The sequence below is a fragment of the Cheilinus undulatus genome, linkage group 2 (genome assembly GCF_018320785.1).
Source record: "Cheilinus undulatus linkage group 2, ASM1832078v1, whole genome shotgun sequence".
In the NCBI taxonomy this organism is placed as follows: Eukaryota; Metazoa; Chordata; class Actinopteri; order Labriformes; family Labridae; genus Cheilinus; species Cheilinus undulatus.
In genome coordinates, this window is record NC_054866.1 from 31,880,932 (window position 1) to 31,907,735 (window position 26,804).

At 38.4% G+C, this 26,804-nt stretch overlaps 1 protein-coding gene across 4 annotated transcripts in view; it reads right to left on the reverse strand.

Moving 5' to 3' along the window:
• Window positions 1-1,184: 1,184 nt before the first annotated feature.
• mcamb (melanoma cell adhesion molecule b) overlaps window positions 1,185-26,804 on the reverse strand; it is a 65,929-nt gene continuing 40,309 nt past the window's right edge. Inside the window, exons 2-17 of one of the 4 annotated variants that reach the window (XM_041805864.1) lie at window positions 17,005-17,129; window positions 16,696-16,927; window positions 13,404-13,474; window positions 13,201-13,288; window positions 12,897-13,076; window positions 11,482-11,612; window positions 11,247-11,376; window positions 11,032-11,147; window positions 10,289-10,430; window positions 9,955-10,079; window positions 7,134-7,275; window positions 6,714-6,800; window positions 4,792-4,833; window positions 4,250-4,373; window positions 2,866-2,977; window positions 1,186-2,742 (exon numbers count right to left, since the gene is read on the reverse strand). In XM_041805864.1, the coding sequence (XP_041661798.1) occupies window positions 2,713-2,742; window positions 2,866-2,977; window positions 4,250-4,373; window positions 4,792-4,833; window positions 6,714-6,800; window positions 7,134-7,275; window positions 9,955-10,079; window positions 10,289-10,430; window positions 11,032-11,147; window positions 11,247-11,376; window positions 11,482-11,612; window positions 12,897-13,076; window positions 13,201-13,288; window positions 13,404-13,474; window positions 16,696-16,927; window positions 17,005-17,129 (1,877 nt within the window). In that variant the 3' untranslated portion in view covers window positions 1,186-2,712. Of the gene's footprint in view, window positions 2,748-2,865; window positions 2,978-4,249; window positions 4,374-4,791; window positions 4,834-6,713; window positions 6,801-7,133; window positions 7,276-9,954; window positions 10,080-10,288; window positions 10,431-11,031; window positions 11,148-11,246; window positions 11,377-11,481; window positions 11,613-12,896; window positions 13,077-13,200; window positions 13,289-13,403; window positions 13,475-16,695; window positions 16,928-17,004; window positions 17,130-26,804 lie in introns of all 4 variants that reach the window. The other 3 variants (XM_041805872.1, XM_041805880.1, XM_041805889.1) reach the window with 3 other exon arrangements.

Consider the following 26,804-nt stretch of genomic DNA (forward strand, 5'->3'; position numbering starts at 1 on the left):
GCACACACAAATGAAAAATATTAAACTCTGCACCAAATACACAAGGGTGGACAAAGTACATGACTATTGTACTCAAGTTAATGTACAGTTTTTCTGGTTCAATTTTAATTAAGTAAAAGTTAAAGTGCTGGTCTATAAATATAGTCAAGTAAAAGTAAAAAGTATTTAACTGAAGGATTACTTTAAGACCTGAGTCGCTACTGAGGAGTTTTACAGTAAAATATGATCTTTCCTTGTTGGACAGCACAAGAGAATAGATCTCTAACCAGGTTGTTCAGGTAAAGTCACATCTCTATGAAAAAGTAAAATACACAGCCGTGAAGTGTCTATATTTGTCAACACTACATATTGTTAAACTACACTTTTGAAAACATTAAATATTTAATATAATAGAGCTGCAGTACATCTTGAAAATCTGTAGCAAGGTTGGTTTTCTCTGCCAAGAACAAATCAGAGTCTACATCATAGCAAGGCAATGCATACTACTACAGAAGATGCTCTATGTTCCCTTGAGGATCACCTGAAATCTCAGGCAGGAACTCTAACTCAGTGAATAACTTTACTCATGCGGCAAATGTATCTCACATAAAAAAAACAATTCGTCGGAAACTTGAGCAAAAGAACCCCAGCAGAGATCACTGTACAACAGGAAACATCCAAACATAAAACACATATAAACCACTCTGCCTAAGGGCATGATGGGAAACTTCCCCCACACATCCCTCCAGATTTTAAATTGCAATGGGTGGAGCTTAGACCAATTGACATTGATTACAGAGTTAAACACTGGTGGATCATCACTGTTAAATGCTCCAACACTGAGGACCATTTCACCCAGAATAGAGTTAAAATTACACTGGGGGTTAAAATCAACTCTGAAATATTGAACCCTGAGAAATCAACACTCCAGTTTTTGCTGTTTTGAGATGTGGTGTGGAATCTACTACTGCTACTGTGTAGTCAGCAGAGGTGGAAAAAGTACAAGTGTATTGTAAAAGAACTGTTACTTTGATTAAAACTCACTTAAATAGAGGTCAAGTGCTGATTTTAAAATGCACTCAAAGAGCACAAGTACCCAGAAACAGTACTCAGTTACAGTAATTTGATTAAATTACTTGCCACTCATGCAAAAAGCTGATCTTCAAATTCCCTGATTTTGGAATAAACAGCTGCCTATGTCAGACAAGGACACATTTTAGCTCTTTTTATTTTTCAGTCAATCTTTATTTGGTATAATTTCAAAAAACTACAGTGATTTTTTTCAGGGTGTTTTCCTGAATTTTATCAGTGACATTTGTTTTTACATTTTACAACTGCAAGGTATTAAAGGCATTTAAAAGATTTTAAAAATCTGAAACAAATAAACAATGGTAGTTCTAAAAAAACAGCAGAAAAACAGACTGTCAGAGGGGGGAAAGGGTACGATTGTATAATACCTGCACATATTGATTGTCTTTATTTGCATACATGGCGTCACAGTCACCTTCCCCTCCTCCTCAGAAATCACATACCTCACTCACAATGTCTCAGACAATACAAAACTAAAGTTAAAACAAAAAGTAACTCAACAGAAATGCATCTTTGTCTATTTAGGAGGGAAACGTCATGCCGTGAACCATTTCTATCATGGACCAATAATCTGCTCTACCCTCATTCTACCTCATTTAGAAATAAATGAAACAATAAAAACAGCTACAGAACACAAGTTTACCAGAAAGTCAAAAAATAAAAAAAAATGGTTTCACATTAGAGAAACTCATATTCATAAAGAACCACAAAGAAATCAGTGCACAGAACATTAAATAAAAACATTACTAGCAATACAAAACACTGGTTTTGCTAATGAAACAGGCTTTGGTTGAAACTTTTAAGGCAACTGTAACTTTTTTACCTGGCTGTTTGAAATGCTCACACTCAAAAAAAACAACAGAGAAGGAGAGGTGAGACAAAGTCAAGAAAACAAACTTAAATGTTGTGTAAAAAGACGAATCGGCTACAAATTTAAATCTAGACAAACATGAGTGTAACAGTAAGTGTTAGCTTACAAATGTGACCGATATGTGACTAAAATGACTTGAATGTGTATCCAAAGCAAAAAGGTAAGATTTTGGTGAGGCTGGAACTGGCTGTAAAGGGGGGAGCATCCCAGCATCCCAAAAAAATTCAGTGTACAGACTTTAGCAAAACTGGAAACGCCAACAACAAAAACAAAAAAGATACACATGTTTCATAAAAAGCACACAAACAAAATCAAACACTGTCTGGTCATCTCCTCTTTTTAGGTGTTATTTTAAATAAAGAAATATATACATAGATTATAATATGTACACTTGATAAAGAGCTATATCAGGCTGCTCTTCAGTGATCATGGTGCCTGAGGTGAAGTGTAGTCGCATATAAAAACAGTCCCTGGTCGTGTTGTGTTCTAACTATTGTTCTACAATCAGCAGTATACAAGGCTCATGTGAAGGACAACCCCAGAGGACAGATTTGGTAGCAGAGTTATGCTCAAATCATCTCTCGTCAAAGTTCGGGTTGCATTCCGTAGAGAAATGTGACATGAGGCGCTGTAAGCCAAAGCAGCAGCCTGGTGATGGGCGGAAAGCCGAGCATTTCCATGAAGTAACTCTGGGAAAAGGACCTGTGGTGGAAGCGCGAAGGCAGCGGTGAGTCTGAGTCTGAGAGGGAAGAATGGGAGCAGCTGTCACCTTCTCACTTCTGCATGTCCAAGTATGCACCGCCCTTTACTCCAGAGGACAAACCGAAATGAAACACAAAGAGAAGAGGGGTTAAAAATCTTAGCGCTGCTGTGGTCAGATACATCAGAAAACAAGCATCTGATTTATGTGCAAAGCAGACATCTACCTGGTCACTGGGAAGCTGTTTCTCCCCGTTAACACCAAGCAGCACAGCTTCCTCAGTATTGTCACTCTTCATTTCCACCACTATGTTATCTTTGCTCGACTTCTCTTTGGTGCTGCAAGACAAGGACAAGTCGAAGTCGATAGGGAAAAAACTAAAGGTCATATTTATAAAAATCCGGTGGTTAAAGAGTTAGATATTATTTATATAGAGTCTGTATCAGACCCATGAAAGTTGGTGTATAAGATTAAGTAGAAATTAATCAATCATGATGGAAATTCTTGCACCAGGTTGCTCCAATATTGAAGTACAAAAAGAGGTAATAGATACAGAAGGGTCTCTTATCATCAGGATTGTGTATCTGCCCATAGTCTGCATGAAAGATGCAGACTATAGGCAGAGTCCAAGTCTTTAGGGAACATTTTCTCTTTAGCTGCTAAATGCTACAGTTTGTTTCCCAGCTAGTCCAAACTTTGGACATCTTCCACAGGTTTATAACACAGAGAGTCTGAAGAGCCTGGATTCATCCCTGTAAGCACTACCCTACACATAAATTATCCATTGTTACACAAAACAGCCATCACACAGGCTTTAAGCTGCAGAGTTGAGGTGCCTATGATGCTGATTTCATAATTTAATAATACCACTTCCAGCATATGGAGACGTATTGTCCATATTAGAGTAACATTTGTGTGTTTCTATGTGTTTTGCAAGAGTAACACTAGATTTCTATCTTTGAAAAAATGTGAAAAAATAGATTCACATGTAGGGTGTCACTGTTGTGCAATGCACTCTGGGTAGTAATGTCAAATGATTATCTGATTTTCTTCCCCCATCCATACTCATCTTCATCTACATTACAGTGATTTCTTTCTTAATGTCCTCTTCATTAAAACTGCACTCAGGATAAAATCAACCACCTAGAAATACCTAATTGCACTCATCATAAGCCAAATTCACCTAACAAGTCCAGTTAAATATTTTATTCGACGATGTAAAAACAAAAAAATAAGTTCTGTTTTACCAACACTAAGTACAAATATCTGCCAAATTTTCCTTGAGTCTCTTAAAACAAGATGCAGCAATTAGTTTGAGACTGTACAGCCCATGCAACCATTTAATGTAACTAATCAGAAAAGTCTGTTTTACTGTTACTACTAAGTTGATCTTTTTTTTTTTTACTGAGTGCAAGCAATGCATCCTTATATTTTTGTGTATCTTGGAAAAATATGTTTGGATTTATAAAGCGAATGTAGATTAAGTAAAATTATAAAATTTGATGGATACATCTGCTTAGATTGTAGTCTCTTCAGTGTTAAAGTTAAAATAAGAAGCGTCACTCTCAATATATTTAAACTAAACATCAAACTGGTTCTGATTTACTCACAGGTCTTGCTTGCCAGACCTTCCACAGATTTTGCCCTTCTTGTAGAGGAAGTAGAGCACACTGCCCAGGATGGCCAGCAGCAGGATGCAGATGATGATGACTGCGATGATGACACCACTGCCCTCTGGAGGACAAAAAGCACAAGTACAACCACAGTTATTCACTGCAACTGGATTAGGAACAAGAAAATCTCATGAGGCCGGAGAGTCCGATATAGGAGGGCATCAGGCAGGCTGTGCAGCATTAACAGTGTGCAGGAAGAGAACAGCATGTGTAGGAAAGAGAGCAGCACTAGCATCACCATGGTAACCTTAAACCAGCAACCTATAAAGAGGAAGTCGTTCATAAGGGAAGAAAGAGAGATGTGCTCATACTACAGCATGACAGCGTGCAAAAAAAGACGTGAATGTGAAGGTGAGCAGCTTAATGATTGTGTGATGTTGTGTTCATCAGGAGAGGAGAGGGAGGTCTGATGGATGCAGGGAGGAGCTGCAGAGCAGAGCTGGAGGACAGGAGACATGAGGGAAGACCTTCATACAAACCTTTCCTGTCTTTCTCTTGTGGTATTGCTGTTTGGGCTTTGACTGAGAAGAACCACATGATCACAGTTATCAGGATGCAATAAATAACTCATATCACACACAAACACACACTTACAGAGGCAGCTCAGATCTGCAGCACAGATCCAAAACATACACAGCAAATGTTTTATTTGAAAAGATCATATCTTTGATTTAAACTAAACTTGCAGCTAAGCAGGCCAACTATGGTCAGCCTGGGCTAATCTCATTTCAACAGCGCTATGCCAAAAACAACAACCAGGGACAGTTTTCCTGAGGGGCTGGAGATGGCATGACGTACAAGAGAGGCAGAGAGAGAGAGAGAGGCAGAGAGAGAGAGAGAGAGAGAGAGAGAGAGAGAGAGGCAGAGAGAGAGAGAGAGAGAGAGAGAGAGAGAACACAAGGCGGTGGCTGTAATGGGAATCAGGAGACTCCCTGAGAGTGCATTTTAAAGTATCAGCTGCTTTCTAGTTGCTGTGATGCATGTGTGTGCTTGTTGTTCTCTTAGATGAATTATTGATAGAATTAAAAAGTACCAAAACTTTAAAAAACAGAATCTGTTCTATAAGACAAGTGTGCAGGAGAAAATTTCTTTCATTTAAAATTACACTGTCATTACGCCGTAAAACAGTAGTTCTCAACTGGTTGGGCATTGGGACCTACTGCTGCCTCCTCAATGAGCAATTGTGACCCAAATTTCTGAAAATTTTCAGTTAATCAAATTTATTCAACAATGATTTTGAAGTTTGTATCTAATTTGGAACAAATGTGGCTGAACAAAAAGACAGGAAAAGTACATCATTATAGAAACCCTAAACTGATACGTATGCATACATTGTACTTTATTCTATTTCCCATGTCAGCTGTATATTCTGGTTGTTATCTAAAGATTCAGGGACACCTAAACATTAAAATAATGGTGGCATCAGACCAGAGCCTTGTATCTCTAAAATCACCACTTTTCAGGGAAGAAAACGCTGTATTTTTCCAGCTATATTTTAATATGAAATGGTCATAGTCTGCATCTTTGTGACACTTTTTATTGCTTTAAAATTGGTTAAAACCCACTGACAGATGTGAAGGGTGGCATAAAGCACTGATTTATGAAAAAAAAAAAAACAAAACAAAACAAGAAAATCATGAAAAATGTAGATTGAGGTTTTGGCCTTACAACAGTAATAAGAAACCAGTATTGTTTTCTTCAGAGAAGAAGTTAAGCAGATTTACATCTAAAGAAAAGGAACAAAATTAACTTGTCATCATGGAAAACAAATAAAATGATATTTATGGATGTATTTTTGAACTTTTTTGCCACAGTTTATTCCAAGAACACCTTCACAGCCCATTTAAAACAGTGTCTCCACCCACTTTTGCTTGCCGACCTACCAGTTGAAAACCACTGCCATAAAATATTTGTGTTTCTGGTGATGATGATCAGTTGCTTTGGGCTTCTATTTTTTGTTGCTGTGGTATCCAAACAGGTAGTAATATAATCTAATTTTCACTACTGCAAAGTCAAGATTAAATTCTGGTCTAATGACAACACTGGGCCCCACAGGGATGCATTTCTTATGCAGAACAGTAAAGGTGTCAGTATTTTCCTGGGGAATAAATGCTGCTATGTCTTCATTTCCTGCTTATTTTTGCAACAGATTAAAACAGAGCAAAGTTTAATCACATAATAATAAATGAACACAGAATTATCATTACTGTACCAACAATTTAAAGCCACTGCATTGATTACAGACCTCAGCGAGATCACACACTCTAAAAAAGTTTAAAACGTTATTTTGCTGCCTTAGGAAGTCCTTTTATTAGATTTATTTTGATATGACCATTTCCTGTTTTTTTAGACAGTTTATTACTGAAGCTGTGCTGAGTGGGCAGAGTGGTTTTGGTCTTACCTGTACCTGAGGCAACAGTAGTAGTAGTGATGGTAGGTGTAGTAATGATTGTAGTTGTAGTTACTGGTGCTGGGGTGGTGTTAACAGCTAAAAAAAGGTAAAGGCACACACAAAAAATGGAAGACATTTCCCGTTAACACTGGGGGTGGAGGGGAGCCCATTTAACAGCCACACGCAGCTTCACAGCAGCGACCTCGTCCAGGAACAACAAAAACAACACTGAATGACATGTCCAGAATCACAGGCTACACGTTAGAGCACATCACAGAGCTGAGGGCCTTCAGACGGTGTAAAAATAAACATCAAGTGACTCAGACAAGAAGGGGAGGAACAAAGGGAAAGCAAGGGACAACACATAGTGACGTACATAAGAACACAAAAGGGTGAAACGGGGAAACACGAGCAGCAGGAGGGACTCACTGGATTTAATGTTGAAGGTCAGGCTGTCTTTGCCAAGCTCATTGGAGGCGCTGCAGGTGGCAGTGATGTCAGAGGTGACCTGGACGCTGACCCTGCTCTGAATCCCACCATCAATCACCATTTGCATAACCTCGTCAAGAACCTGAGACAAAAATATGTGATATAATAATTGATCCCAAATCATTTTCTCAAAAATGATAATGAAAACCTCTGTATATGAGTATTTAGTATTGTAGATCAGTTAGAGGCCAAATATCAACATTTCATCACACTGTATTTAAATCCTGCATACTGTGTTAGAAGTATGCACAAGAACCTTCCTCAGCATGTTTAATCCAACGACTGCAACTGAATATCTCTATTGGCTGATCTGATAGTAGGTGACTTAAGTTGCACCAGCTTTTAGCAGCATAAAGGTCAAATGTGACCAACCACCTTCTTCATGATCATTAACTTCAGTTCTAACAGCTGAGAGACAACGTTTGTGGTAAACAGTAGGCTCCACCAATCAGAGATGTCACCATGATCCTCATTGATTGTGAGTAGAGGAGCTCTTTTTCCTGAGACCGTAAATAAATGTTTTTCCTACAACCCTGATCCCCAAAAAGTTGGAACACTGTGTACATGTATATCAAGTCAAGATTGCAATGATTTGCAAATGACATAAACTCATACTGAATTAGCAATAAAACATAAACAATATATCAGATGTTGAAATTGAGACATCTTGCAATTTCGTGAACATATGAGCTCATTTTGGATTTGATGGCAGCATCACATCTCCAAAAGTAGGAACAGGGCCATGTATCTCACCTCTTCTTTTGACAACAGTCTGTAAACATCTGGGGAGTGAGGAGACCAGCTGCTTTGAGTTTTGGGAGATAAATGCTGACTCATTCTTTTTTAATGAAGGATTCTACCTGCCAACAGTCTCTGGTCTTCTTTGCTGGATTTTTGAGGCCAGTTCAACTCAGGACTCTTCTACTGTTGCTGGTGGGATATGTGGTTTAGCATTGTCTCGCTGAAATATGGGGGCATATCTTGCTCTAAAACCTCTATATTTTAGCATTGGATTGTGCCTTTCCAGATGCCATAGGCACTAATGCGACCTCATACTGATCTGTGGGCCAATAAGAACCTGGATGGTCCCTTTCCTCTTAAGCCCACAGAACAAGGCATCCATGGTTTCCAAAAAGAGATTCAAATCTTGATTCATCTGAACACAGAGCATTTTTCCATTTTTCATCAGTCCATTTTAAATTAACTTGGCCCAGAGAAAACTGGAGCATCTCTGGATCATGTTCACATATAGATTCTTCTTTGCATGACACAGCTTTAACTTGCATTTTGCTACAGTTGGGCCAAAACCTCATATCTCCAAAATCACCACTTTTCAGGGAATTAAAAAAAACTGTTTTTTTTTAGATTAAGTTTAACACTGAACAGAGAAAGTACGCATCTTTTTGACCCTTTTTATTATTTAAATTTGTAAAGCCAACTGGCAGATGCAAAGGGTGACCAATAGCAATGGTGTATGGAAAAAAAAATTAAAATAATGAAAAATGGAGAGATGAGATTTTGGCCCAATGCCAGCAATTTGTGGATGGCACAAAAACTGTGTTGACAATGATTTCGTTAGCCAATCAGTGATTTCCAGAACAGAATCATGCCCGTTTTAATGCCGTGCCACCCAAGGGCCCAAATATCACCAGCATCAAATACTGACTTTCAGCTCTGTCCCTCACAGAGATTTCTCCAGATTCTCTGAACCTTTAGATGATATTATGTAACGTTGATGGTGGAGTATTCAAAGTCTTAGCAATTCTAAATTGAGGAACATTTTTTCTGAGATTGTTACACAATTTTCAGATGCAGTTTTTTGCAGTTTGGTGAGACTCTGCCTCTCTAAAATGCTCCTTTTATACCCAGTTTTGTTACTGACGTGTTGACAATTAACCTAATTAGTTGCAAAATGATCCTCCAGCTGTTTTTCATTGGTCCCACTTACTTTTCCTGCCTTTTGTTGCCCTGTCTCTTCTTATTTTAGATGTACTGCTGCCATCAAGTTCAGAATGAGCTCACATTTTTCAGGAAATGGTGAACTGTCTCAGTTTCAACACCTGAAATGTTGTTTATGTTCTATTGTGATTAAAGTACCGGTTTATGAGATTTTGCAAAACACTGCAACTTTTTTGAAATTGGGGTTGTAAAACAAGGTTGATAACATTCAAACCTGTGTCTACTAAAAGAATATATAGCATATTTTCACACTCTGGTAGCTTGTGGTAAGTCTGTCTTAGATGGCTGTGATGCTGTGACGCTGTGGCCAACAACCAAATCTGCAAATGCAGCCTAGACTGTAGGATGTTGTGGCTGAGGGGCACAGCATGGAGTGGTAAGTGGGCAGTTAAAGTTAAATTAAACCCCTCCCCCCTGTACAGGATGTTTTTGAGGCATTGTTCTGTTCTCACTCCATTTAAAGATTTTTTGGGGCTTTTTATGCCTTTATTACTTGAGGTAGACAGTGGAAAGAATCAGAAACAGGGATGAGAGAGCAGGATAGAGCGAGAAAGCAGCCACAGGCCAGATTTGAACCAGGGCAGCATGCGTACATGGGGTGTGACCCAACCACTAGGTTATCTGAGCGCCCTGTTTTCACTCCATTTAAGTTGCTATTTAAAGGATCTCTTCTCTCTTTAACAGTCTGAATTAAATAAATTAAATAATAATTATAATTAAATGTGTTAGGTTTAACAAACAAGTAGATTAAAATCCAATCTAGCCACAGAAAATCTGAAAAAATGAATTCCCTCTGCTGTACCTGAGCATCTGAGGTGCTCCAGATAACTTCAGGAGTTGGGAACCCTCTCACATCACAGCTCAAGTCGACTGTTGTCTCATAGCTCTCCATCTCTGTCTCTTTTGGCTTCAAGATCTCTGGTGAACCTGCAGAGAGATGATCAAGAAATTAAACCTTTAAAGTCTACCCAGTCCTGCAGATACTACTGTATTTACAATCCTACTGCTTACATACAAATATAATTGACCGTTTTTATTATAAAAATAAAGGGAAAAAAAGGAAATGGTAAGAAAATACAGACTAATAAGCTGATTACTGAGAGTAAAAATTAATCTCTAACTTTTAGCAGACTAACCTTTGACATTCACATGAAGGGACCCGCTGGTTTCCATCCCCTCGATCTCAGGAGCCGTCACCACACAAACGTACGTTCCTGCTTTGTCAAACGAAGCGTCCTCCACAGTCAAAGTGTGACCCTTTGAAACCTCCACTCCATCCTACACAGCAGACACAAAACACTTATCTAACACACACTGACAAAGATTTTGTTTATACACAGGTTTACAGTGGACTTGTTTTTAATACAACTACTGCAGTGAACTTTGTGCATAAAGCTGTATTTATAAACCCCAAACAGTTGACAAAAAGTCCTGTTTTTACTCTGAGCTTTTAGGAATATTTATGTCAAATAATACTCAAATGATAGCTACTCATTATGGCAATTAAGAGATGACTGAATTTAGTTTTATTTAGTTAACATTTACTAAAAAAAAGCCAAACCACTTCATCACTTTGAGTTACAACTGTTTGCAGTGAAGCCAAAATCCCCCTCCCTTTACTGATGGAGCAAGAAACATGGCGCATTGTTCTGGATCTAAATGACTGAGCAGCAGATGGGTCACATAAAAATGAGGATGAAAAAATATGATGTAGTCTGCTCGTTGTTTAATATCTCACCATAAAGTTTCCCCCGTCAGATGCATTAAGTATTTATCCATCTACATATGTCTAATACAGGCCAGTGTGATATCTGCAATTTCTGTCTGTGGGTTACTTAATGAGTTTGTATTTTTGATGAAATGTACGTGTATAAGTCACCTTTAACCAGACTGTTTGTGTTTGCAGAGAGGAGAGAGCGTTGCAGGTCACTGTCACATCCTTTCCCTGATCCACAATAACAGATTCTTGAGGTTTGACCACGGCATCGTCGAGGTCTAAACACAGACAGAGCGGTCAGAAAGATCAGAGAAAGGAAGGACTTAATCACGCTGCGGCTAAAATGTCATTATTTGTAAAGGTTGACGTTTTCTTACAGTTCACAAACACAGTAGTGTTTCCATGGTAGGGTTCAAATTCTGCATCATAAGCAGTGCATTGATAAACCCCGCTGTCCCGACGGGTCACATTAAGCTTCAGGATATTAGTATCAAAGGAGTCATCATCCTACAAAACACCACACACAAATAAACAAATTAACATTTGAGTAAGCTGTAAAGCACTCATAAGAACTGAACAATTGAAAAACTATCATAACTGTCATTTTCTTACTCCCAAACGCTTGATTGAAATAATAGCGGAAGGAGGATTTCCATTGTCTTGACAATGAAGCTCTACAGAGTCTCCTTCTTTGATTTTTCCTTTTGGTGACTCTACCCAAACTTTCACAGCTGTGGGAGGATCTGAAACAAAAAAAGAAGGTTTACAATTAGACCGCAAACCTGAACTGTGAGATTGTTTAAGCAGCAAACCCAGGTAAATCTCCAACAACACTAGTTCACTGAATTGAATTAGACTGTGTACGTCAGCTAAGTTCACACTGCAGGTAAAAGTGACCCAAATATGATTATTTTGTCTTATATGTGACTCATATCTGATTTTTCTGCAACAGTGAAAACAGCAAAAGTTGCACTGACTCTGATCTTTTCATATCAGATTCAGGCTAGTGTGGCATTCCTGTTATCTGGGAATGCGGACGAAAGTCAGAGTCCTTTGGTCCTTCAGATCTTACTATACTCTTGTGAGGCCTAGGTGTTGACTGATGCCCAGAAGTGCCGACTAGACTCCTTTGTGTCAACTTCTCTTTGGAGCATCTTTTCGTATCATTTCAAGACCATACAACTAATGCTGGCATGCTCAGAAGAGCAGGGATGGAAAGGGTCAGCAGCCTGGTAGGGGAATGGCAGCTGTGCTTATACTGGTACTTTTCTTGCTTTCCCAGGCTCAGAGCTCACTGCATACTAGGTCCCAGCACCCGGTGGGCTGGTCCAGATGCCTGGCATCATAAAGGTGGCAGCTGGGAGGATATCTGGAGAGACAGGGCGTGGGTCTCGCGCAGGCCTGGAGGTTGGCCATCAAGAGCAGTACAGGACCAAGGTTGACATGGCAAAGTGCCTAACTGGCATATGCTCCCATACCTGACCTGACCTGACTAAATCAGCTACATATCTGATCTTTTGGAATCTGACCACAGTCTGAACAGCCAGGTCACATTAAATGTGACTTTGAGACCATTCTTGAGCTACACAGAGCACATTTCTCTGCACACAGGCATCAGGATCGATGGAGTCTCACACTTAGTGAAGACAATCATGGAAGACAGAAGTGATGGAGCCAGTCAGTGGAGGGACAGTGAAGTATTAAACCTCATAAGTATTAGGGTTGACACTTTTATACAAGTTTTATTTTGAGGGGTCGTATCATAACCCATCATGACCTATTCTGAAAGACTTTTGAAAGAAATGGCTGATAGCAGTCATGGTCAGAACATGTGTCAGTTTTACGAGTTGAATCATAATTTTGGGGATAAACTCAGTAATGTTTACATGGCAGTCTGCATACAGGCCATACAAAAAATGTATGTGAGCAGCCAAACAAAAAAAAAAATCAGATATGATAGCAAAATTAGAACTGAGAATTAAGGTCTGAGGTTTGAACATAGCCAAGCATAAACCATTGACACTCACAGTATACAGGGATGCTGATCCGCTCAGTCTCAGTCATCCTGGTTCCTCCAGGAACAAAGTATGTAACCTCGCAGTAGAACTTATCATCTTTGTCCTCCTTCACCACCTTCAGATTGAGTTTACTCTTCACAGAGAACAGACCACTGGATTCAACTGTGACAGTAGGAACTACATCCACCTCTGGAAGACAAACAAATATGAGACAAGGGAGGGGAGGAGAATACAAAAAGTCAACAAACTGCAAGATAAACAAGCTAAAGACGGGTAAAAGCGAAGCATGGATGAAAATGTTGCTTTGTCTCACCCCCTGGTATGTCCTGTAGTGGTGTTTCGTTTCTGTACCAAGTGATGTTTGGCTTTGGAAATCCGTTTTTAACCTCACAGATGCCAACCTGGAAGAACAGAGCAAGTTAAAGAAGACCAAATTCTGATAAATTAACTTTACATTGAATAAAAAAACATAATCATCTCATCTCCTGATGTTTATCAGAGAAAATGTATCATTACCTGTACTGGACTGTCTTTGTTCACTGAGATCCCTGTTTGCACTCCCTCAATGGCTGGTAATTCAGGTGTTTCTAAAGGAAGTTAGAGCAGGGTCAAATTTCAAAGTATTATTGTTCTGGTAGCTGATAATTTGCATCTGAAACAATTTCAAATTGTTTGGATGTCTCTGGTAAAATTGTATAAAACTTTTCCATAGGTGGAAAAAGAAAATGACTATTTTACTCAAGAACAAGTACTATCATTCTGGTCAGATTTTACTTAAGTAGAAGAAAAAATACTGGTTTATAAATCTACTTAAGAAGACGTAAAAACTATTTATTTTAAAATTTACTTTAAGTACTGAGTATTGAGTAACTACAAAGGAGTTGTATATTAAATATGATCTTTCCTTATTGGCAAGAACAACAAGGGAACAGATCGCCTACCAGGTTGTTCACGTAAAGTGACACCTCCATAATAAAGTAAAATACACAGCCAAAACTGACGGTGCTAAATCAACACATATAGAGTTTTCTTTAACACTTTAACAGTGTCTATATTGGTACATACTTATAATACGAATATTGTATTTCAAAAGCTTTTGTACAAATTTAGCAAATAACAAAGTTATACACTACATTGCATTACATTATAAGGCATAAATTGTTCACATAAGTCTGAAGGCCATTTAAATCAGAATGGAGTTCAAAATACACTTTGGGAGTTAAAATAAACTCAGAAATCTTCAACCCTGAGATATCAACACCCCAGTTTTTGTTGTGTACAACAGCTGTTTGGGATGTGATGTGATGTGAAATCATTCTTTCTCTATGTGCTGCTGTGTAGTCAACAGAGTTTTGGTCCCCAATAAAGGTACAGTTACTCTGGTTAAAATTCACTTAAGTCAAAGTCAAAGTACTGATTTCAAAATGTATTAAAAAAGTGCAAGTACACAAAACACTACTTAATTACAGTAATCTGAGTAAATGTAGTTAGTTACTTTCCATCCCTACTTAAAATGCCTGTTTTTTGTCTGAGAGAACATAAAGTGTTATTTGAAGCTCTTAAAGAACTTAAAGTGATATTGAAAGTTTCTGAGATTCTGCCAAAGATGATAAACGCATTGAAATCCAACAAAATGGTTAAAAGATGTTGGAAGTTCATTCCAAAGTCAGCTGAAATGTCAGTTTGTGGGCTTGGAGCTGGTTTCATTGTGAGAAGGTAAGTTGTATTTCAAAGGGCAGTTTCTGTATACAAGAGGAGCACCAGATATTTAAGTGTATGCTGAGTCATTGTTCTGTTGATTAGATGAAAGACTGAAAATCAGTGTTGAGCAACAGCAAAAATGGAGCATTGGATGCACTTATTTTTGCATATGAATTGTGAAATTCTTTTGTCATCTTAATTCTCGTACATTTGTATTCTATATTTAAAGTTACAATATGTAGAACTTTTGTACTATGATACAGTTTAGGACAAAATTATGAGCCCCCCCTATGAAAATGTATGTTTTATTAAGTATTGTGAATCCCGTTAAACAGAGCAATTCATTTTTAACACAGCTTTTCCAAACATCCTAATTTTACTTTGGAAGCTTACATTATTTTACTCTGTACACAGAAATAGACAGACTTCACAAAATCCAAAAACTACCAGGATCAAAGTTATTAGCCCCTAAGCTAATAGTCAGTTGTGTCTCCTTTTTGCTGGATGACAGCATGCAGCGTGTTTCCAATATGCATGTTGGAAGCATATTTCCTGTCTCTTCTGCAGAAGTGCATTTTTTCTTGGTCTGAAATCTCACAGTCCATTCCTGTGCAGGGTTTAGTGATCGTCTTCTTTGAGACTACAATTCCTGGCTTGTCTAAGGTCATTCACTAGTGTCTTGGCAGTTGTTCTGGGGTCTTTAGACACATCTCTCACTAGTTTTCTTTCCAGAAACGTGGAAATTTTTCTCTTCCTACCTCTGCCAGACTTGTTCTGTACTGTGTGGCTCTCTTTGAATTTCATGATGATACTTCTCACTCCAGTTCTTTTTTTGTGAACAACTTTTTATTGAGTTAAGTCAACAACACATTTTTAACATCTCACATAATTTTTAAGTTGAAGGCTTTAAAAGAATTCATATGTTTGAAACAGTGGTGTCATATTTGATGGATACCTTTATTTTTATGCATTTATGAACTTTTTCAGTCTATGCAGACCTCGATGCAAATATGAATCAAACCCTTCAGCACTGGTTGTTGCATAGAAAGGATGTATTTGGCAGATCTTTTTTGTACATTAGGTTCTGATTAGAGAAACAGCAAATGCTCTGCTTTCTGTTCAACACTACGAACAAATTTTGTCTTAATCTTTCAAGAGCATGTGTACATCTGTTTATGTCTTGTCAACTCTCTCCAGTTCTTGACGTACACTTTTATACTGTGTGAAAATTGGAAGATAACCCTAACCCTTTAATGCCTATGGTATCATATTTGATACACACTTTTATGAGACAGCTATCTAATTAACATGATCCATGAATTACTTTAAAACATTTTAAATACAATCTGATAAATAAAAAAAATGCCCCCCAGTGGATTATCAGTTTCCAATATGCCTAACATATCAAATATGATACAAAAAAAAATAAATGCTAAATTTTTCTCTTTTGGATTTTGGTAGAAGGTTAAATAAACGTTTCAATTTCAAAAAATTAGAACTTCCTGGCTATTATTTGAGTTATCAGAAATCAAAGGGTTAATTTTTAACTTGATTTTACAAACTTTGAGCATTAATAAGTTAAAGTACATTATTGGACAACAGTGGTTTGTGGTATGGCTAACAAAAGAGGCCAGTTCTAGAGGGGGCTAATAGTTTTGACCCTGGTAGTTTTTGGTTTTTGTGAAATTATTCTGTGGCTGTGTGCAAAGTAAAATAATGTCAGCATCCAAAATAAAACTACGATGTTTGGAAAAGCCATGCTAAAAATCTTTGCTCAGCAACACTGGTGAAATACTTTTTAAAAAGTGAAATTTTCATTGGGGTCTAGCAATTTTTAAAAATCACTACTCTTATGTTTTATGTACATTTTAGTCTTACAATACCTTAAATGTTAACAATAGTTTTCAACACTTAAGGAGTTCTTAATGATTGTGTCCAGAGTGCTTTGTAAATAGCTCACAGCGTGAACTATGAAAGTCATAAAAAGTATTTCTCCCTCAAGAAACCAAATTCTGATTTCAAACTCTTCCCTGTGCTCTAGTTTAAGGTGAGCCTGTAGCCTTTTTCTAAGTTCTGGTTATCCCTTGGAAATAAAATAAATGCTTACGGAAGACTTTCAGCTTTGTGCGTCCCTCTGCCACCCCCTCTGTCAGACCCCTGATGAGACAGATAAACTCCAGTTCATCTGTGAGTTGCACATTGTTGATGGTCAGCACCACCACTCCTGTGGCTCCAGTCCCGTTCACACTGATCCGGCCTGTGAACGGTGTGCCCTGTTCCAATAAATTCACGCCAGAGTCCTGGTAGTAGATTCTCTGCTTCTCAGTTCCTCGTGTCACCTGAAGGTCAAAGACAAACACATGAAACTCCACATCCACATAGATAGACTGTACCTCAGTGTGTGTTAGGAACTCACATAGAACCACTGAATTATTGTGCCCCCCAGGCCTTCAGATGAATTAAAAAAGCAGGTGATCTGAGCCATGTCACCCTTGAACACCTCCACTCTGTCCTCCATGTTCACCTCCACATAAGCCCACACTGAAAAACAGACAGAAATTCTTCAATTTAGCTGTTAGAAACAAAGAAATAACAGTTTTAACCCTCAGTCTTAAAGGTTTACAGGCAGGTAGCTGAAACTGGCAAGTTTCCATCTAAACCTCCTCAAGTTAACAGAATGGTGTGAACAAAGAAAGCCAAGTACACCTCACTGAAAGGTCATTGTAGTTAAAGAGACAGAAATATGTCATTTGGTGTGCATCATACTATTACAAATAAAGACTAAAAAAACAAATGGTTTTAAATAATTGATGGATAAATGGCTTTACTGTTGCTAAAATTCCTTTAAGTGCTCTGTGCTACAGAAAATCCATCAAAATGCTACAAACTCCTTATCTGCTACAAGCTATTAACCCCTCCAGCAGACTTTTATTATGTACCAAATTTAACTATTTCTTTCAGTCAGTTCTGCAAGCAAGATCATTCAAATACACTGACAACAAATGTTTATCTTTTAAATGAGTAGGTTGTAGCTTTCAAAAACACAATGTGGCATTAGATGAAGTTTGATTCCTGCATAACACAAAAATCACACCAGCTGTAATCAGCTGACAGCCTGCTGATTGAATCCTTTCTCTTAACTACTTTAAAACAATCACAGTGCCTTCTCACGACAAGGAAGTCCATTAAATAACTTCTATATCACCATTCCTGCTTCAGCAGTGCTAAATTTACTTTGAAAAACCTGCTGGCAAAGCTTTGCCCTGGGATACTTTCCTTTCCAGACTGAAAGGCTGTGATTCGCTTGCGTGGGGAGTGTTTAGCAATGATCTCCATGGAAAGCCACGGTATCTTTACAGCAGAGCCACTAGCACCAAGTTTACCTTTATTTCCATTTTGCAACAAACTATTAAATTGAGGGCTGTTCAGTTAGAGCAAATATCATATTCATAATTATTTTATTGATAAAAGACCATGATTCACACACAGTGACTCACTGAGTTTACATCTTCTTTATCTATGTGTGAATCTCAAATGATAGTTTGCCATGTTGTCTTGAGGGACAGCTGCAACTAGACTACAAATTTGAGAGGGGTCTGGCTGCAGACTGCACATTTCTGATGGCCACTCTCACAGACTGACCATCTGAGACATATCTCAGAAAGGAAGTGCTATAATTTGCCTGTACAAAGTATTTCAAGTTTCCCATTTTTTTGAAAAATTTGAATTTATTCATAAACAAAGTCTGGCCGTTACATTCATGAAATAACCACATTGCAAAAATAACAGACTAAGAAATATTTCATAAATAAAACAGTAAAATGTCGGAGGTCTAATCTGGTATAAAATTATGTATAGACCTGTTTAAGCAGTAGTTACATGAACAGTGACTCGCTTTAGATTTGTTAGCTTTAGCAACATGAACTTTCGCAAATGTTGTTAAAGCTAATGAGCTACATAGATAATGCACCTATGTGGCTTATATTGCTGCTTTGTGAGCTTATCTTTAGCTACATTAGCTTTGTAGATCTATAGCTATGTTATCTATAGCAAAGTTAGCTACATTAGCAATGCCAGTTTTAGCAAACATAGCTTAAGCAAATTAAGCTATATAGATAATGTTCCTATGTAGCTTACATAGCTGTTTTGAGAGCTTAGCTTTAGCTAGGTTTACAATGTAGCTCCATCTTCTATAGCTATCTTAGCTTTAGCAATGTCAGCTTTAGAAAACATTTTAAAGCTAACTGAGCCACGTAGATAATATACCTAAGTGACTTAAAAATCTTCTTTGGGAGCTTAGCTTTAGCTAAGCTAACTATCTAGCTACATAGCTCCATTATCCATGGGTAAGTTAGCTTTTGTAATGTGAGCAAAGCAAACTCATGTACATAGATAAGTAGCTTACATAGTTGCTTTGTGGGCCTAGTTTAAGCTCTGTTTGCTATGTAGCTTCGTTATATACATCGCTTAAGAGCTACATCAGCTAGCTGGCTGCATTAGAATGTTTTCATGGAGGACAAGCTTTTTTCCCTGTAAGCAGACTGATTACTTTATTTAATGTTTTGTAGCCGGGTTCTGCAGATCAAGTTTTCTACTTTTAACTTTTGGCATCCCAACCCTTACCTTAACCCTAAACAGAAGTTTAATCGGATTATATTTTTTGAAAGGTGTAGCATGTATTTCTGTTCTGAGATGCACAGTCTCTCAGATGAAGTCAGAGTGGCCGTCGGAAATGAACAGTCTGCAGTCAGACTGTCCAGGAGGACAGAGGGATAAGTTCTGCAAATTATTCTGGATGGTTTCAGGTCTGAATCGTAAACAACAATAGCTCCATATAACTGAGGTCATTTTACATTTGTAAATAACAAATTTGTTATTTGGGAGCAAACTGTGCTGTAAAAGAAGGGAGGATGCACTCCATTAACCATATATGACAAAACCTATGGGCAAAACAAGCACACCATGCCATGCAGCACAGTAGTTGCTTAATTTCACCTATCTTGTTTACACGATGATCTGATTGATTGACTAGCACAAGTTAAATCTATGAATGCAGTGTTCCTGACTGAAACATCCACACCTCTGACCAATTTCCTCAACCTCTGTGGTTTAAAGCCAACCACAATGTGGAAATAAGATGTCCTTATGAACAGTGGACTTGGAGATGAAGGGGTTGCAAAGATTACAACTCCTTTTTAGAAGATCTGTTTTAAATACTTAAAAAAAAATGTTCTCATATAAATTTAAATGGCAGGAGTGAGGCCACCAACTGAAAAGGTCTGCTACATGAAACAGATAGGTGTGATCACAAGATCATACTAATAGAGCTTTAGTCAACAAGGATGGACTCAGTGTTTATGATGAACATTCTCACAACCTGAATGTTGCAGAGCAAACACACTTCTGCTTCCACACCCTGTTGATACAAACTGCAAAGACAGAGAAGAGAGTCATGGTGGGTCAAAGGGAAGAGAGAGATGCTATGACAAGAATGAGAAGCCCACCCATGTCCACATTAATGTGCTGCATTCCTTCATGTCACCCTCTCACAGGAAGAAAGGCTCATTTTACAGGCTGAATAGTAGCTCCACTGTTCTTCATGATCTATGTCTAAGGAACGACTGGTTTTCCCCTTCCAGGGGACTCACTGAGGAGCATCCTTTTAGGAAAAGGAGGGATCCCCAATCTCATTCACTCTGCAGTGTTCAGCAGATATATGACATGCCATCAGCGTCTGTCACAAGTCGGTGAGATCTGACTTAGCCATGTCTGAGTGTCTGTTTATTATGCTTGTGAATTAAGCTTTCAGAAATAGCAGAAATACAAGAGTTTATACCAAGTGCTCCTCAGGAAAAACATGAATGAGATTCAGCAGTGTCCTCCTCCGACCTTTTTCATCTCATTCATTATAAGCCTTAAAGAGCACAGCAGACACAACCCAACACACCATGAACCGTTAAGTCGCACATTACAGAAGCATTCACAAGGAGGTGCTTTTATTACATCATGTTAATATATCATGATTAAAACATAAAATCTCTGTATAGACTTAAATAAGGGCCAAGTACACAAGGATTTAAAAATAATTGTAATAATTCAGTGGCAAAGTTTACACTGCATATCAGGGACTTTGTCAGAAAATAACAAAGTTAGCATAGTTGTTAACATCAAAGCTCAGTTTTCTTCACATGACCAGATCACAGACTTATGTCATGATGATGAGAGAAAAGAAAAAAACATGCTCTTTCTTCCTGGCATGAAATATTGAATAAGCGCCAAAGTGTTTTGCCACTTAACCCTCCTATCCTCATCAGAGCAGCAACTTTATGGTGGTCTTTGTTTTTTTCCTGCTCTGATGAGGTGTACCAGCAGAGGCATGATTCTGCCTTTTTTTCTGATTTTGCTGTATTGTGGATGTTCTGGGTGTTAACCTCGGAAAGTTAATGCAAACCCTTGGTCTAAAACAGCTCATGGAGTGTGGCAGTAGGACTTTGATTAGATCATAGACATCTTTTCAAGAGGAGCCTAAAGATTTTGTTGAAGCTGTGAAGGAGGGGGAAAGCAAACATTTATTGTTTTAAAGAAACCACAACAGTGTAGTGTTGTTATGATGATACTACACTCCAAAGAGTGTATTTGAGTGTTTGTTGAGTGATATATTTTTCATGAATCCAATCCAGTTTTGTGTTTTAGTGGCAGTAGTATAGTTTGGTGGGCTATTTCAACTTGAAATTGCGCGTTGTTCCTTTAACATAGGACTATGAGCTTAGGTAAAGTGCATCAAGGTTGCCTGGGTGTTCTGGAGTTTTCCCAGAATGTCTTTGGATGTTAAACACTTTTGCACCATGAGTGAAGTTACTGACTCAGAGAAGTTCCACCTGTGTGGACCAATGAAAACATTATAAGGAAGATGTACTGAACTCTCTGGCAGCGCACATTCTAGCTCAAACACACTTTAAAGTCTTTCAATGTAAGATTGAACAGTTAAAGGTTTTCAAAAACTGAGTTGTATCAACTTAGTCCAAAATAGCTGTCAGCCTATTTAGTCACTTGAACATTTTTTTAGTGTAAGTAAACAGTACTCTATCACTTTTAAGTTTTTTTTTGTAACTGTACTCATATTATTTGAGTCCCTTAATCTGCAGGGTTTACCCAGCATACCTTTAGGCATTAGACACTTTTGCACCATAAGTGTAGTTTCTGACTCATAAAGATAAGTCCTGCCTGTGGGGAGCAACCACAGTCTATAATGGATGACTGAACAAGATGGAAGGAGATTTCCTGGTTCAGTGTGCACCTTTGAGTTTTGTGACTTGTAGTCACTTAAATTAGCCTACCTAGAGTTGCATGAATGTCCATGATTAAAATATGAGAAAGAAATAAGTAAAACTTGCAGAGGATGAAGAACATGTAGCTTTACTAAATGCACTTAAACATCTTGTTTTAAATCGGACTAAATCACTATGTTTAAGAGTAGGACAGTTTCCCCAGTAGTTTAACTTAAAAAAAGTCAAGTTAAAAAAGTTAACATAAATGTCTAAGTAAAATTGAGTTGCTATAACTTAAAGTACATTTGACTCAGAAGACCCGTGTTAATATACAACTTGTTAATCTGAGCTGGGAAACTTCATTCAATCGTGTGTTACTACTTATTACAGACTTTGATACAAGTTATAACCAAACGATGATACTTCTTTCAATACGTTTGATGATCATCCTCTGCAAACATATTTGAGTAATTTGACAGCACACAAGAGTTTTCCTGCATTTTAAATGGATTCATTCCTTTCAAATGCACCTTTCTTGTTTTCTTTCAGCGTTGGTACTTTTAATACCCTGGATCATTAACATAATGGTGATTGTATTGTATTTAACACAAACAGGACCAACATTCTGACAACCTTAGCGCCACATGATGTATTTCAAAAAGGACTGAGAAACCATCCCATACTTGTTCACAAAAATTGATGAAATTAATTTCACATCTATTTGTATTGCAACAAAAATAGGCAAAATCCTAGATGAAAATGAATGCGATGGCAAAATGATTAGAAGAAATACTTGTAAGAAATGCAGAATGCATTTCTTACAGTCAGCCCTCACACATCAGGGCTGACTGATGGAGAGATTTTAGGGCAGAACATCCCTGCCTCATTACAGCAAATGCATTACAACGTCATCTGCACAGATAACAAACATTTACCGGCTAACAAACAGAAACTGCCTCCAAACTAAACCTCTGCTGTACCTTGAGTTGCTTTAATAATAAATATGCCTCCACTGTCTTTCCTGCATCCCCCCCATCCCTCTCCCACCTGCCTCCCCCTCTGCTGTGTGTTGCTGTTTACCAACGGCTAATGGACCTGCAGGATGCTTTCCTGTTAAAGAAATTCAATTAGTCTGTCCAACATAGACATTTCCTGGCCATTAGCGATGGTAGGGCAACGCTGACTCACTCATAGCATCCCCTCCCCCACCTGAGGTCTCACCTGCAGTAAAAGGAGAGATTCATAGAAAACTGATAATTCAGACTCTAGACTGAATATTTCACAAACTTTTTCCTCATCCTGTGTCTGACAGCTGCAGTCTGTTAGCTTGTGGGATTCTCAATCAAATCTCATTAGTAATTTGAACAGCATTTATCTCCACAGTGCATCAATCAGAGAGGCTGGCACTCAAAGACCTCACATCGATCCCCTCTGAAGTTGAGAGAGCAGGTATTGGAGTCTGAGTCTGTACACATTGGATAATACTCCTAAATCAGTGTGGAGGAATAAAGCTAAGCACCCCCCTCTGACAGCAGCACACTGGTCCTCTCTAATTTTATGAGCTCCCCTCTGCATGCAATAATCTCTCCCTGAAAGTGTCTGTTTGACCCTGAGACAAAAACTTCACATGCTGAGTGTGTGATTGCTATGAGAAAGGGAAACATACTGCTTCCACTTTCTAACTAGCTGCTGCTGATTCTGATCTGCAGCAGCTGGGGGGGGGGGGCTGTGACAGCCTTCAAAGTAATCATTGGCCTGATGTGATGTGGCTTTTACACGTGGAGATAAACCCAGCTATGTGCGTGTGTGAATGTGTGTAACAATTATTAATTGAATACACACAAACATATTCACAAAACTTACTAAGCAAGATCACAGAACAAAACACCAAGGCTTGCCTAGAAACACTTCTGCAAGAAGCAATGTTAAGAATAGCATCAATAGAACTGCGCAAAATCTAGATTCAAGAGGAAAAAAGTCAGATGCTAAGACTTTTTGGTTCCAAAGTTATATAACTTTTAATAACCTGTGTCACTTCTTGCCATATGTGACATCGCTGGTCTGAAAGGGTTTTTTACAAATATATAGAACAATGACTGTCATGCAGCCTCCAAACTTTGTTGCTGCACCAAACCAGATCACCACAAACACACCATCCACACTGTGAAGCACAGTGGTGGCAGTATCATGCTGTGGGGATGCTTCTCGATAGATACCCTGGAAGGCAAGAAAATGTATCGGGTGAAATGAATGAGGCAAAATAAAGGAAAATCCTAACCTTGCAAAGCAGATTGATACGTCTGTTTCCGTGTTTCTCCCTGGCAAATCCATCTTGCAAAGCTCCCGTCTGAACTGTTTGGGCCAGTTAGAAAGTGACAGGACCAATCAGTGACGAGAGGCATTACTTTCTGGCGCAGTGGAGACGTGACATAAGAGGCCAGTGCAGTTATTGTGGAAGAGCTTAGCGTGGATGCGGCTAAAGCACCAGTTTTATCAGAACTTGACAACATTTCTTCGTTAAAAGAAGAACAAAGAACAGCAGTGAGTTGTTTTCTTTTCAGAAACGACAAAAGTTGTGTACTGACTGGGGTGGAAGAAAAAAATCGATACAGCATAGTATTGCGATATTTTGTCTGGTGATATATCGTATTGTCTCATCCACCAAGTGTCGATTTTTTTAAATTAATTGCTAATATAAACTGAAGTCTATGATAATGGAAAAAAGAATCAATTATTGGATAATTTGTTTGTCCAGTGAGGTCGGTAGAAGTGATGGTGTAGAGAAGGAGAAAGTTAGTACAACAAACATGGCAGCACCAGGGAAAGGACATGAGGAATGCAACCAGGACACAAACAAGGTGGACATGACACACGAGGTCTGGAAGAAATGCTACATGAAAAAAAAAAAAAACACTGCGGAAATACAACAAACATGAGGGAAGGCTAATGCTAAATTAGCTAAACAGTTGATCGCAATACATCGCAATACTCACTGTATTGCAAAACATTAAAAATCGCAATAATATCAAATCGTGACCCCATATAATATCGTATTGCAGGGTGACAAGCAATTCCCACCCCTAGTACTGACATGTCTATAGTCGCCATGGTTCACGTTATTCCTTGGTAGCTGTGTAGGTGCACCTCGGTAGCAGCTACGTCATATGTTTTGTTGCTCTGATTGGCCTGTAAAGATGTGACAGAACGTTCATCTAATCACACTGAGTTTTTTTCAGACCTCTGCCCTTTCCCAAATGCTCAGTATTGAAGGTTTTCCAGATGGATGTGTGAAACAAATCCATCTGACGTGTCAGGTTGGGAAAATCCTGAAGGACAAATTTATTCAGTCTGCATGATAACTACGGCTTGGGAGAAGATTTATTTACAGCAAGCCAACGATGCAAATCATACAACAAAAGCTAAAAAGAAATGGTTTAAAGACAACAAGGTGAATGTGAGTGGCCGAGTCAAAGCCCAGACCTCAACCATTAGAGAATGCAAGGATGGACTTGAAGAGAGCTGTTTACGCCTGATCCCCATGCAACCTGACAGAGCTTGAGCAGTTTAGCAAAGAAGAATGGAGCAAAACTGCAGTGTCCTGATGTGCAAGACTGAAGGAGACCTATCTACACATACTCAGAGCTGTGATTGCAGCCAAAGGTGCATCTACTAAATACTGACTTGAAGGGAGTGACTCAAATTTATTCAAGGGATTTTTGTATTGATGCAGAGTTGTGTCTGAGTTTGTATGACTGTTTCCCATGTTTCATGTTTTTGCCTGGCTGTGAAGCAAATTTCCTTTAGGGGCGCTTAAGTTGAAGTTCAAGTCAAAAAAGTTCAAAGGCACGCACAACCCAAAGGGTTAAAAACTGGGTACTGAACCAAGAAAAAACACAGGAAAACAGAAAAATAAGTCCACACACCAGGAGCTGCTCCGAAGCTTATTTAATGAAGATTATCACCACATATGTGATAATTCAGGCCCTGGCTAGGAAGTTCAAGACATTAGAATCAATTTTCTCATGAAACTCTGCAAGAAAACTAAAGTGAATATACCATCATGTTGATTTGTTTCTGTAAACAAAAGTTTGGAAAACTAAGTGCTTAAGTCATTAAAAAAATTTAATAAAACATCTAGGAGGTTGTACCAACAGTAACAGTAACAGTATACACACTGAGATGTTTTCAACATAATTTGAGGTATTTTTCTGACATACAGTCACCCTGGTGCTATGAAAAAAAGATTCACACACCAAAAGAAGAATAAACACTTTAAAGAAAACACAACACAAACCAGGGAAACACTGCAGTTAAAAGGCAGATCCTGCTCTGATTTATGAGGCTAATTGATTCTGGCTCGCACAAACGAACACATACACAAGCGTCTCAATGAGTGTCAGAGGAGCTGATAATTGAGCTTCAAAGAGGCTGCAGGTGATCTCTAACAAAAACAAACATCAAGCTTCAGCACACAGAGAGAAAGAGCACCCTGGATTCAAAGACTCTGCAGAGTGAGGTGCTCTCAAAGATAAGACAAAATAAGTCCTATAAACAGCTGTTATAAAGGAGAGCAGAGGCACAAAAGGATAAGATAATCTCTGGGGGGAGTGCTATCAAAGACTTTGTTTTGTCTATAATGAAGTCAGAGCCTTTTGTCAGATCACACTGTGGGTGTGTGTGTGTGTGTGTGTGTGTGCGTGTGTGTGTGGGAGATGATAACAGCGCTTCCTGCCAGACTCTCAGCATCTGTGCCTGCTTTTCCAAACCTACAAAATCTTCTCACTTTGTCCTTTTACTTTGAGAGAAAAATACAGAAAAGCTCTTAAAACACATAGAACTTTCATCATCTGAGAGTCTTAAATCAGGATGAGTTATTTTCTAATTTTATGTTGGTGTATTTTAACCAGACAGCTTCTCTGACAGGTACAGTAGACAGATGAGATATGAC